Source organism: Gambusia affinis, linkage group LG23 (assembly GCF_019740435.1).
Source record: "Gambusia affinis linkage group LG23, SWU_Gaff_1.0, whole genome shotgun sequence".
Classification (NCBI taxonomy): Eukaryota; Metazoa; Chordata; class Actinopteri; order Cyprinodontiformes; family Poeciliidae; genus Gambusia; species Gambusia affinis.
This window is the reverse complement of record NC_057890.1, coordinates 11901619-11916032: the sequence shown is the minus strand read 5'-3', so window position 1 is coordinate 11916032 and position 14414 is coordinate 11901619. Positions and strand designations below refer to the sequence as shown.

The following is a 14414-nucleotide window of genomic DNA, read 5'->3' as shown; positions in this document are numbered from 1 at the left end:
TTCCACTGACCTTCCAAATAGAGAAAAATGAGGCAAATCTGTTTCACAATGATACTCTTTGGTATAATTTTCCAGGCAAGTGGTATCAAACAGATACATCACGTTGGCACTTTAACACCTCATGACATGTTCAGTTGCTGGAACAGGGGACAAATTAAATATAAAGGCTGTCTTTTTTTCTCTTTGGGAAGATTTTTCAAGGTAATTCCTACGCTGCTTTCTGTTGCTAGAAAATGTTTCTCTGGGAAAAATACAACACTTGTAACTTTTAATTTCACCTAAACAAAATTCAGATTTGATGTTAGCAGCTAACGTGTTTCAGCAACTACTTTAAATAGTCTTTCTGACCTCCATTCCTGCAGATCCCAGTTACTTTTATGCTTCAGTGGTACAAAGAGGGGAAAATGGCTGCGCTACTGCAGTGTTTCTTGCTGAACTGATCGGTACTTGACGTAATTATTAGTGTAGTACTTTGGATAAATTATCCTCGTGTGTCTCCTAATGAGAACATTAATTGTACCCAACATGAAAAAATATCACTCAATGCTTCACGAAACTTTAAATCGCTTGGAAATTTATGATCGGCTTCTGTAACAGCTCTGCAGAGGGCCAACCTTTTCTTTAGAGGGTGCACCACATTTGCCACCATCTATTAATAGAAGAAGCAGCTCAAGAGTTCTGAGTTATAAAACAACAAAAAAGTTGAGAAGCTTTCAGAGGAGGTGGTGCATTGCAGCTGTCACAGCCAAAAGAGCAGCTTTAATGTTTTTAACAGGGGGGAAACATGAACAAGCTTTTGAGGACAGAAAGGAAAGCAACAAGACACTTCGAGTCACTAATGATTTTTTATTTTATTGAGAATACCCTATACCGCTTCCTTACCCCCCATATCCAAAATGCCCCCTTCCAGATGTTCTCATTGCTCATTCATGCCTTAACTCTACTTCTTAGTAGTGCAGTAACATAATCTTTGTAGTAGGAAGCAACTAAAAGAACATAAGACTTCTTGTTTGATGAATGATTAAAATATTTTGTTCTGGTTCTAAACAGTGTTTACTTAGATGTCAGTTGAAGTGGCAGAGACAAAACGAACCTCAAAAAAAAAAAACACACACCCAAATGCACAATTAGTGGCTCCCCTGATGAAGGTGTGTAAAAAAAACTGTTTTGCCAGCTGTTTTTTTTTTATAAGGCCTCCTAGGATAAATAAATTTCTCTCTTACCATCAGATGTCAATTTGAGGAATTGGGTAAATTCCACTGGAGTACTTCCAGGTGGGTCTGGCATTACACAAGTTTAGAGGGTTACTGTGATGGAGGACTCCTCTAAGACAAACCTGAGATGCAGAATACACTAAATCTAAATAGACTCTAAAACCTCTGGGGCATTAATCTTACCACTATGAGATCATTGAAGAGGAAGACTTCCCTCTGGTGCGCCGCCTGTTTCTGTGCCTTGTTGACGTCTGTTACCTCGAAAAGTCGACTGCAGCACACTAATCTTCTGTGAGGGACGGAGAGAACCTGAAGACGTGAAACGGGTGTCTCGTCAAATGACTTGAGAGGGTTTCAGGTGATTCAACAAAACAGATTAAGAACCTATGCACCCTACAAGATCTGTAATCTAAGAAATGGTGCATGTGGGAAAAGACTGGTCTTATCTCTACAAAAAATCCCCAGAGATCTTAAGTAAAATTTAATTGCAGCAAAAACTAAAAATGAATGCTGAATGGCAAGGGAGGATACAGAGCATGGGGAATCAGACTCTAAATTTGGTATGTTTTGCTGGGCCACATAGATAATAACCAGAAAGTTTGTCCAGCTGCAGATTTAGCTGCAGAAAGCATCTGTCAAACTGTCAAGAGGGGAACCTTGGCATAACTTTTACTGATGAGGAGGAGCAACAGCTAAAAGCATGCAGGCTGATAATATCCTTAGGGCAAGACTGCGGATTGGACAGTTTAGGCTCATCTGGCCGCTGCACCTGCAGTGACCGCTTCCAAGGTTACTTCTGCCTGACAAACTCTTAACCCGACAGGGAGAGCTCAAAACTCAAAATTATAAACCAAGACAATGCATTGCAACACTTCCTTGTAATTAAATGTCTATATTGATAGTGCTAGTCTCTTGCCATAACAAATGAGATCAGGAAACGCTTACAGTCTGTAAATTTTTTTTTCTTTCTTAAATTATTACTCTTTTGAGCTTTACGTGTCTCTCCAAGTTTAACCATATTATGGCTCATGCCTTTGGAGAGTGACCTAATCTAGTTTTCACCCTCTTCACACTCTTCTCATTGGCTGTTCCATCAGATCTCATCACTGCAGGCTACAAGGGCTCCAGCCCAAGTCTTTTCACAACACTAATGTCAAAAACATGTACAAACCTCAGGAAAATTCTAGGCAGAGTATCCTAAACAGGCATTATTGTTAGCCAGTATAGTACCTTACATCATTAAAAAAAAAAAAAAAGATAATGGCGAATATCTGAAAGGATATTTTTATTCGGCCTGCTTTCCTCTGATACACCTAAATAAATAAAGTCGAACAAATTTGCTACAGTAAGGACCAATAATAATAGGTCTAACTGTACATGTGAAAAGTTAGTATTTATGTACATATGTATTTACAAAAACACTAATTCAAGTTTTTGAATTAGTTTTGCATGACCAACCTTGTTGGCTAACTAAATCTAAATCCTATAGATGCTATGGAATATCTATCAGCTATGAAAGATATTTAGTATGATAAATTGAACATTGGAGGATGGTATAACTGTGCTAAAGAAGGGGAAACTTTATCAAAGTCTCCCTCTTTTTATGGAAGACTGCTCCCATTGGCGAGAACGTTCACTTCCTGTCAGGACAATCCATCATTGTTTGGGTATGACAGCACTCCTTCTATAATCTCATAGCTACTCATCTATCACCGAGAGACTGAAACGCCACAAGCCAAGAGGGTATGTGCAATTATTTAAAGTCAGTGTTTTAGTGTCACTTGGAAAGTTGGGAATTTCCTGACATTAAATCTTGAGACTAATTAAAGCAAGAATGTATATCTTCACTCATCTTTCTGTGATTACATAAAATAGATGAAAAAGAGAAAATACTTAAAATAAAAGGGTGGATGAAGCTGACGGTGTGCCATTAGTTACACATGTTTTTTACTAATGTGACATTTCAGGGGCTTAGTAATGGACTTACTAAAGTGATCAGAACCACAGGACCATGAAACCCCTTTGAACATCTCAAACCCAGATAGATGACACCACTATTGTTTTCTAATAGCTGGCTTGTTTTGCACTATTGGATATCTGCTAAATAAACACATGGGATATATGCTTTCCACCTAAAATTCAAACAAAATCCGAATTTGTTTTTTAGATGCTCGGTGTAATCAGTAAAATCCAGAAACAATGATTTCCAGAGAAAATGGTAAAATTATTAAATTAAAAAGCAAAACGTCCTTGTCGGTGTATTTTTATCTGACTTCTTCTGTCTAAAAAATAAAAAATAAAAAAAATCTCTGAAACTGTTCCTGTACTACTTCTATGAATCTTTTATTCAGATTTCAAATGCATTTCTCCTTAGGCAAACTGATTAAACACAGACCTGCATAAAAACTGTCAGCTGTGCCAATCAGGAAAAAGTAATTTTTCTTTTCTTTAAGCTGCTTATGTCCTATAATTGCATTATTCTAAAGCTAAACCCATCGTCATTTACAATAAATAAGATGAAGTTGGGTTTGTTTCTTACAAAAGTATTTAAAACATTAATAAATGTTGCCGAACTCCACAGCTAGCAGTTGCATCCCTCATATGGGCGCTGTTGCCACTGCTCAGCAACAGCACGCTTGTGTTAATTTAAACCATTTAAGAGGTCCAATGATAGCAACGGCTAATGACGTATCTAGATGAAGTAATGACTTGTGTTAACGAATGAGCTGTAAATGAGACATTTAATGAGTAATAAATGTGGTAAGTGATTGTGATAAGGGCATGAATAATGACTGGGTTAATTAGAACAGAAAAAGTTCCAGCAAAACTCAATTTATTTCTCTGGCCTAGAGTTTGTCGGAAAAAATTTTAACTTTGCATCCTTACCGTTTTCATCCCTACTATGGACTGCTCAACTTTGGAGACGTAGGTGACGTGGTCTTCATTTGAGCGGAGCTCTCTCAGTTGCATTCTTTCGTAAATGCCCACCACCATGTCTCTGGGAATATCTGCTCCATCGTCGACACCTAAGATCGGAATGGGCAAATGGATACAATTTATTTTAAAAATAAATCAAATACAAACCGCATTAATACAGTATTGAGTGAATCTTCTGCAATCCAACAGCATACTTTCTTTGTAAGAACCTTTTCTATCTCCTTAAATAATAGCTAAGGGTAATTTGTGTAGAGGTTAATTAGTAGGTAACATTTAGCACTTAAGATATTTGATGTCCAGAACATACCGCAGCTCAAAGTAGTAGTTTGACAGAAGTAAAGCTGCATGTCATTATGGTAGGTTTAATGCATGCCTTCAGAACGCTCCCCGTTACATTAACACAACTGTGTTCCTCTGTGTGGTACATAGGCTTTTCAATGGGGCAGGATTTGTCTAAAGAAAATGAAGCCGCCAGGCCACAAAGGATGGCAATGCCAGTGAGTCACGAAGGGCCACTGCTGAGACTTCACAGCACATTACGACTTTGTGGGTGAAAAGGAGATGGCCACAGGGAAATGTGTGCCAAGTGTCAAAGTAATACAAAACACTTTCGCTCCTACATTATCTATTTCTTGGATTTTTTCCCAGTCCTTCCTGCTTTGTCTCTGAACGCAGCAAAACTGAGCGTCACACGTGAAGAAATCAACTGTTTAACCCTTGAATATCAGAGGGAATAACTTAACTGATGAAACCTTGGCACAAAACTTCATCCTTTTTTGATTCATAAAGACTTTATCACTGCCTCCCTAATTACCTCCGAACCATTTGAGTATAAAATACTTGGTCTATTTGCTGGGTTTTACAAATTGGGAATACCACAAAGTGAGACCTTTTTGGACATCTGGACTAACAAAGATCAGCCTGAAAGACTTGTCAAATGTGGCCTGCATTATGATAAATGAAATGATTTCTTATAAGTGACCAGAGATAGTTTACTTCTGTTTGTAAAACATCAAGAAAATTGTCTGGCACCTAAACCAACACCAGACCTGGCATAATCTCTGCATGTTATGGTATATAGTCAAAACCATATTCCGTTATATTAATTTCAAAGTAACACTTTGTGTCTGATAAATAGTGGAAGCATTGTTTTAGGTTAAACTTTTTTAAGGTTATTGGTAAGCATTTCAAAATGCCAGTCTTCAAAATAGCTTCTGCCACATAAAATGAAATAAAGAATAAATGGGTTACACTATTTACAAGCATACAAATACATAACTAAATCATATAATTGTACAGCTTCTTTTCAAAAACAACTTAGAGCTGAGCTAACAATTGAAACAGGAAGGCGTCTAATGTGGGAAAAACACCAGGCTAAATAAGCAACAATGGAGGTATGTTAAGCCCACCTCTATTAAAAGATTACATTTGTAATATTATTAGTTTCCTTATGCAAGAAGTTATTGAAATGCAAAATGGATGTGCACCAAACTACTAGATGCAGACATTTTTGCAAGATACAAACAGGATTCATTCTGTACAACTGTGACACACTAGATTAATGTCAGAAGTTAAGATTACTATTGCAAACTTAGTAAAACTATTGTTAAATGAGTTAATAAAAGTTCTACCGTTTGTCATGACTGCTGATTTTAGAAGCTTAATCCCATTTCACCCCAGCCAGGTAGCTGAATGAGTTGTACTTCTGTCAGTGTGCGAGAAGGATAAGTGTGGACAAAAGGTTGAGAGGCAACCTTTTGAAAAGACACCGGAGTAAACAGACAGCACTGCATTGATGGGTTAGATAAGATGATGCGTGGAGAGATGGAGAGGAAAACTTAAGCAGAAGATGAATAGAGAGGCCAAAAGAGAATGGCATATTTTAATTTGCATAAGATGCTGGAATTGATTTTCCAAGCTAATTTGATTGTGAGGAACAGACGGGATGAATGTACTGAAGTTGTTCTGCATCGACCTCAGCAGTCCCTGATTGATTACGCGGAGGGAGAGCTAAACCACGAGGCTCGTGTCTCTTCCTCAACATGCACTGAATGAGGAGTTGTCTGCATACCGGAGCAAAGATTTACAGGTGTTCTTTGGTTTGTGTCACATTAAGTTAATTTGTGGAGCTCGTGGGGGGCGAAGCATAACCCCTAAATTTATCTCTCAAATTTATGCGGGCAGGCTCAACTGAATGCAAACGGAAAAAGGTTGGACATTTACTTCTGCTGTTTATTTTTTTTTACTTTCAAATTTACTGCCTTCCTTCAGAGCAAGAGTCCACAGCAGGAAATATGACCGAACACAGAGGAATTTGTCGGGATTTAAACTGCTTTCTTGAATTAATTTTAAATAAAATTTAGGCATGCACATTTTCCCTACTAATGAAGACATTTATTACATTTTGCTTTACTCTTTATCCTTGCTTATTTGCTGTGGCAGTATCACTACTCTAGCAATTAGAGTAAATTAAGGGCACAAGCTTATAAAACGACAGGATTTAATGAGTACTTGATTATACTTGCAGAACAATATCAAACTGACATGGACAGTGGCATTGAGAAATCCTCCTGATCCAATCATTGCTCTTGAATATGTCTAGAGAGTAACATCTACTGGTTATCACATTCTGAATGCAACTTGTCATTTCTGGTGTAGAAAACAGTACAGACATTTCTAGTTGTGTTTCTCTAGTTACACACCTGGCAATACTGGCTAATTTTCCCTATAAAAGCTTGTGACTGAAGTTTTAGACTTCAACTTGAGTTGCATGCACATCACAGACTTGACTTGAAAACATAGACTTTGGAGTTAAACAATCTTCATAGCAAGAAATCAGCAGTGGAAGCATGCTGCTGTGTAAGCCACAGACTGCGGCTCTGACAGCTGCTGTGCATATATTACCGTGCTGTGATAGGATGCACTTATTAGTCAGTGATGTTTATGAGCCATGGACTGATAATGTCTCTTAACAATCTGTTTGTGTTGGTTGTACGCCTCCATAATTATGACCACATGGATATCTTTCCAACTGAACAGAAAAAAAACTTAAGATACCTCTACCGTTCTGTCGATGCAGAGCTGCTGCCTAATTGGAAGGACAAAAATCTCTCCAAAACAAAAGCTCTTCTTGCTCTGTTCACTCATACGATCTGTTCACTCATTTTCTCCCATTTACTACCTACACCGTACCTGGCTCATTGTGATTTATGTCATGCACATCACTCATGTTCACTATTGTTATTTTCGACTTGACAGCAAGCTCTTAAATGCAGATTTAGAACATTGTTTGACAATATTCCTTTATTATTGAATATTCTGACTCTGAATGTGGAGGAGAAAAACCTCCAAACGATAAAGAAAACAGTATATTCAGCATTAACAGATTTTAAACACTTTTGGTCATTTTTCTTAGAGCATAAATTCATATTTGTGTTTCTACTTACATAAGCTTGCACTATATCAAGTTCTAATGACTCCCTACGACATTTTTGCCTGATGAATTCAATGTTAAAAGGGAACTGTTAAATGCGTTTGTGCTAAACGACAAGTCTGAATTCCTAACCTGCAGTACTGCAGAGTTGTTGGCAGAGTAAGGTGGATGAAACACATTTTATGTAAATATTTGACACTTCAGATTTGAGTTCAACTTGCCTCTCAAACAGGCTAAAATTGAGGGGGAACTGATGTGTCTGGAAGACTTATGAATACACAGTGGACCAACACCAGTGTGAAATCATCAACAACTCTGAAAATTTCACACAGGGACTCAATCAAATTGAATTCTGTGCCTTTTCATTCATCCTCCATAATCTGAAATTCTGATTTCTAAATAAAATAGAGAATATACTTTCATCTAAAAGCAGGACTTTGAACTACAATTTTCCATTAATATATGCTCAGAGAGAGAATACAGTAAATTTAGTTTTTTTTTGTTTGTTTTTTGCTTTTTTTTCCAATGACAGGGAGGCTTCCTTCTGGTTGACAGATTTTGTTGAATTCTACAAAACAACTTTCTCAAGTTTTGGTGGCCAAGAGAACAAGGAAGCAAAAATACTTAAGAGTTTTATCTATGTTTTTTCTAGAGGCAGACTGTCTAAATTACTTATGTGATCAGTCTTTATAAAAACATCCTTATCTTCAGTCTTCCATATTCCCATTCTGTGATGAAGCTCATTTAAAAAGTCCTAAACCAGAAAATTAAAAAGCAAGAAAAAAAAAAGGCTTCTTTATTTTTTGAGAATTTGTTTCAGAACCTTCACACAGCGTGAAAAATCCAGCTCAAAAACACTTTATCTTCTGAGCTGAAAAACATACACATCATCAGTCACCTCCCCGCTTTAACCGATTATGTGAACTAATTACTGTCATTTAACTCCCTCGGTGTGCTTTTTTTTTTTTTTACAAGCAGCTTATGTGTAATGCCGGGCCCCTTACCTCGCAGATTACGTATGAAGTCCTCCAACAGCATCTTGCGGTCTGGCTTAATGTTGGGGCTGTACATGTCAGTGTTGAGGAGGATGATGGCAAAGGCCAGGATGAAGATGGTGTCTGGGTTGTGAAACTGCTGCACCACGTCAGGGTTGCACATACAGTACCTCTGGCTGTGGGCAAAAAAGGAAAAAAAAAAAGAAAAAAAGATGACATTCCCAGATAAGAAGAGGAAGAAAATAGAATTGCAAAAATACTTGCATACTCATATGAGAGCAGTTTTCTAGTACCGTCTATGGGCAGGAAAGTGCACAGAGATGAATAAATAAACACGAAGGACAAGAAAAGCAGTGAAGATGAAATGATAGAAGAATATTTAGAACCAAAGCCTCCTTTCTCGGTATGCTACCAGAAAACCATTACACACGCTGAGCATTAGAGTGTCATGCTGAAATAAGAGTTATGGCTTTAATTTTGCCTGTGGGTTCATCTTAAGCCGTCAGCTGCCCCTTAGCAGCAATGAATTTCACAGTAGGTGAGGTTGGGGCGGCTCTGCTTGAAACACTGCCTCTCTGCGTGAACACTTTTATCCCCACTGGATCCAAGTACTTGCATCAGCCACTGATTACACAGAAAACTGACCGCAAAAAAAATAAATAAATAAATAAAATAAAATAATGCTCAGTGTTAAACATTGATGCCTGTTTTCTTATAAAGTATTCTTAAACATTTCCTCCTCCTGAAAACAATTCACCTTCTACTTCTTGATAGATGGATTAATACGCGGTTTCTGTGATGCAAAGGGATTTCCTTAGTGAGGACTGTTTTCCAGACGGTACAGCCTTAAAACAAGAGTTAGTCTATATGATAAATAGGTTCCATAAAACTCCTGGACATGTCCTGATAAAAGGGAACCCAAGTCCTTGAACCACAAGGACTTGCAAGAGACACCAGCCTCGGACTAAAAATAGAATTTATATGGCTGAATTGTTGGCCTTCGTTGGCTCCTTCTCCAACAACTTGGAGAACTTTTGACTTTTATTTGACTTTTCGCTGTGAAAATTAAGTTTTTGGCTGATCGTATGAGTCTAGCTTTATTACTTTGCATAAATTTAATGTTTTCAACAAGGATTGTTTTCATTATCGTCATGATTATGTCTACAGTATCTAATTTGTTTTCCTTCAGCTGTCTCGCCTCATATTGTCTAATGATCTTACTTAATGATACAGTCTACTTAGGTTGTGCTCCTGTTTTGGTTCTTTTAGATTTGACACAATCAGTCACAAGATTCTCTTGTCAAAGCTCAAACAAGTTGTAAGTCTTAAAAAACAGTTCTTTCATTAAAATTATATTTATCTTTGGGTCTTTTTTCTATGTCCATAGGTGACTACTTCTCTTCTTCACCCTCAATGTGTTGTGGTGTACCTCAAAGGCCAATATTAGGATTTACCCTTTTTCTTTAAACTGGCTTTGAGTTCAATCTTTAGAAAGTACAAAATGTTATTTGTTATCAAACTGATAACATCTACATTTAATTTGGATACTTTTACTCCACCACAGCCACCATTTAACTGTCTGGTTGAAGGACAACACAAATCAGGAATGTATAAAACAAGTCAAATAATGCATACCCATTGTGTCGTAGTAATTCTTTATGGAACAATTTCAAAAACGGATGGGTGTTGAAAGCATTAGTCAACAAACATTAACTGCTGCAATTGCGTGTGTAATCAGGAGGGTGAACATTTTAATGAGACTCAAACTACCAGAAGTACAAATAAACAGTTTATTACTGCAGCTGTTACTATGTTTTATGTGCACACGTTAAAAAACAATTCTGTTCTTGGGGAATTGTGACTTCAGGGTGCCTTCTGGTTGATTGCTGAAACATGGAGCTTGGCTGTTTTTACATCAGACATGCAAAGCTAATGGATATGAATATTATTTTTCTTATTTGTTTTTTTTTTCTTTAATGACACCCAACAGCTGTAAAAGTCTAACTCCAAACAGCAAAGTTTTAAAATCTCATTAGCATAATGGAGGTACTTAGAAACTTTGTATTTGGTGATGTGATACTTGTTAAATAAAAACTAAGAGAAATACTGGTTTAGATCAAAGTATATTAACATGTTAAAATGATCGATATGAGAAGACTGAATTGATACAATTGATAAAATTCTTGGATTCTTGTGCTGGTAGTTTGTAAGGCAGTTTAATGCATCTTAGTAAATTACAAAAGAAAATGATGAAGATTTACCAGGAGAAAACGATTTATACAGAAGCTAAGATATGGGAGTTTGCTGTTAAGTTTAGATGTACTTTTAATCTAATCAGTTTTTGCATTTGTATTTAAGTGAGATGATTTAACTGGACCAGAGAACAGCATATTTGGAATTCAAAATCAGCAGCTGCTATTGAGATATGAAATAAACACCTTCAGGTTGAAATAATTTATAACGTGTACATATGTCGAGCTCTAACCTTAGAAGATCTTTTGAAGATCGTTCGGTTCACGCCTGATTAAAATGTATTAGCTGGATGGGCTTTTGTATAATAATCAAAAGGGAACTTAAATATTTTACCATATATTTGCCTATAAACTGTCACTTTTGTTGCTTTGAGTCTGTCATGCTTCGGTGTGTCAGAAAAGACGAAAATGTCCTGCATGATGCTTTTCACAACATGGATTTGTGAGGCCTCATCGTTAACCTCGTAGTTGCCTTCTAACCTAATGTCACATTTCTGTCTAAGATGCAGAAGTCATTATGTTTTCCTGGGGAGGTTTTGAGGGATAAATTATCCATGCTGCATGATCTTTATCTATGATAATGATGCTCAAACACAGAAAATCACCAAACCCAGACTCTCCGGATTGTTTACTGTAATGCCAGAATTGGAAACATGAACAGAATAAATCTGCGGTATTAGGAGCAGGTTCATATTTGCTCATTCATTAGTCCACTGACGCAGCAGATACTGAGACTGCCGGCTGGCTGCCTTTCTTGGCCCCCCAAACTCCACCCCCCTCTCTGCTTCATTCTTTAGCGCTGCTGCTTCAAATCCCTTTCACTTACTTTGGAGATTTCTGTATCTCTGTGTGTGTGTGTGTGTGTGCGTGTGTGTGTGTGTGTGTGGAGGCATTTCAAAGCCCTGGAGCACGGAAGGCAGGCACAGAGAGGCAGTGACGGTTATGCAATACTGGTTATTTATAAACCATCCTCCCCCTTTCTCTTTTTTCCTCCCCTTTTTCCCTTCCTCTCTCAATTTGTGTGACACCACTCCCATTTTTTATTTTTTTTTGCTCCTAATAGCACGCAGGCCCACCTGATGTCCAAGCATTTCCCCTGCCAACCTTTCACCCCGCTATGACAATTTGTTTTCCGCATCGGGCACCTTGGCAACTCTGGCAGGTGGCTGTTATTACAAAGGAGTTACAACAAACAGCGCTAACTCGCAGTGCCACGACTGCACTGCAGATCGTTGTTCTTTGCAAAACATGACCAGAAACTTCCCACCGGCTGGCTAACATGGGAAAGGGAAAAAAAACGTGCTGAACAGAATTTATATCCAAGCATGTTTGTAATACAAGCATGTTTTATGGCATTAGAAACCATAAAACCCATCAATTTAAGTTGATTCCGTTAAATATTAAAATAATACCTAATACCTTAAAGTACTTCAGTTAACCTTTGCTCAAAGGCATCATTTACCTTTAATTGCACACATTCAGCCTTTCAATTTACCAAAAACATTGCATCAAATATGTGGGGGGCCTTCGTAGCTGTATTGTTAAGCACATTGATATTTATTAAATTTTTTTATGCTCTACGGTTTTATCAAAACAGTCATGCAGTCATGCCTCACCCTTATCAATTTAAGGGTTTTCATCATGCCTAAAATTTTAGGTGAAAAAAATTTCAAAATTAAATATCAAATCTCCCAAAATTACCCCAAGGAGGTTGTAAAAGAACACAGAACACCTAAAGATCAGCAGGACTCACCGGTCTTAATTGAGGGCCATAATTTACCAATATGAAAGAAATAAAAAAACAAACAAACATGACATTCACATGAATGAGAGTTTTGACAAGCTACAGATTAAATTCCACAGAAAAAAGGTTTAATCCAATTTTTCTTTTCTTGCCAAGGCAGAGATCCTCCAGATTAAACGTCTACAATAAAATATTAAAAACCACATTAGTAAAACATGAGGTGCTTTTCAACTAAAGTCCAGATAAAACCTAAAAGCAGATGTCAAAAACATCCAGTTGGAAAGATTAAAATGCTATGATGGGCAGATACAGTTCTAAGAAATATCCACAGGACATAACAGAATGCAAAGCACTATTTACTGTTTTTCTTTGTCATTAAGAATTAAACTGCCATGATTCTGTGGATGTTTCCCTGATTTCAGCAGCTAAAACTTAATAGTTTCAGTGGAACTGTCATGCTAAGATGATGTCTAAACTTAAAAAAAGTCTTCAAAAACTCCAAAACAGATAACAAAATCTCTTACCTGAAGGCCTCAATAAGACGTTCCACCTTCTGGGCTTCTCCTTGGACACGGATGTGGGCCTGAAACTTTCTCAGTGCTTCATCCAGCTCCATGCCTGAGAAGTCCATCTCATCCACCACACAACTGGAGGGCATCGAGCGTAAAGGATGGGGTAGAAGCAAAAGAAAAAAAGAACAGAAAAATGTGTTTAAACAGTTCATAGCAAAGTGCAAATCAACCTGGTCGTGTGTTGTTACTTCTCTAGCAAACTGATCTTCAGAATATTGAAGAAGCAATCATACTTCTTGATATTTTTTAACCCTTATTGAATTTTATTGGGATTGTGTCGACCAATCAAAATGTATTTTGATAAGTTATCTAGTTTAGCTCTGTGTGGTTTATCTTAAAAATACTCACACTTTTGAAAAAAAAAAAATTTTTCTTCCATAACTGTTTCTGTTTTGAATGCAGGAAGAGTGTGTCCACAATAATTGACATCGTTGACTTCTGAGGCGCAACATAAGAAGTACGAAACTGCTTCGAAACCTCGTCTGGGGCCTCTGATACCTACGGTTTGCTCTACTGCAGAGAACACTGCGGCACACGCACAAACACACGTACACCGTGTTAGTATGGATCACGAGGAACAAAGGGAGTTAATGAGCTGAGTGCTTGAGTGTGACACATGCTGCTCCAGCAGAAAAAGTAAAACAGCTGATTTTACATCACTACTACACACAGAGCATCGAAACTGTGAATCATCATTCTTTGAAGGTGTTCCTTCAGCTGTTTATTTTGTAGGGAAAAAACCAACAAAACTCCTTGACACAACACAAAAATAACACCTTCGATAAAGGAATCAGAACATCTAAAATAAACTATAACAGAGGGAAAAAAATATATAAAAATGCTACAATGAGATTAAGACGATAGAAAACATGAGATTATTATTATTATTTCCCAGGCTGATTGGTAAGAAATAATTAATCCAGTCTTTCAGCAGCCATTTTGATAATCACTACAAAGATGGAAGTTCATAAAGTCTTTATCTGTCTCCAGCTGCCTTATCTTTTCTTAATTATGCTGCAATAGCACACCCAAATTACCCTTAAGTGTAATAACCAGACTAAAACATCTAATATAGTTGTAAAATGAGGTCTCTCTAACTTCTCATCTGCTGACTATGATGGAGAAGGATTCAAAAGAAGGAGCAAAATTTATTCAACATAAACAGTAAATGGTGACATGTCTGTTATGATCCTTGGGTGTTTGGTTTTCATTTGTGTGTTTGTTGTTTATTTCTGAAAGGTCTTCCCACATTCAGTTTCTCTGTGTT

General features: G+C 37.2%; 1 protein-coding gene across 4 annotated transcripts in view; it reads right to left on the bottom strand.

Annotated features, from left to right (window-relative positions):
* Positions 1–14414, bottom strand: part of iqsec3a (IQ motif and Sec7 domain ArfGEF 3a) — a 90932-nt gene that overhangs the window by 10499 nt on the left and 66019 nt on the right. For all 4 annotated transcript variants that reach the window (XM_044108779.1, XM_044108780.1, XM_044108783.1 and 1 more), the window contains 4 exons: positions 13100–13222; positions 8589–8755; positions 4101–4240; positions 1398–1523 (listed from right to left, as the gene is read on the bottom strand). In XM_044108779.1, the coding sequence (XP_043964714.1) occupies positions 1398–1523; positions 4101–4240; positions 8589–8755; positions 13100–13222 (556 nt within the window). The remainder of the gene's footprint in view (positions 1–1397; positions 1524–4100; positions 4241–8588; positions 8756–13099; positions 13223–14414) is intronic.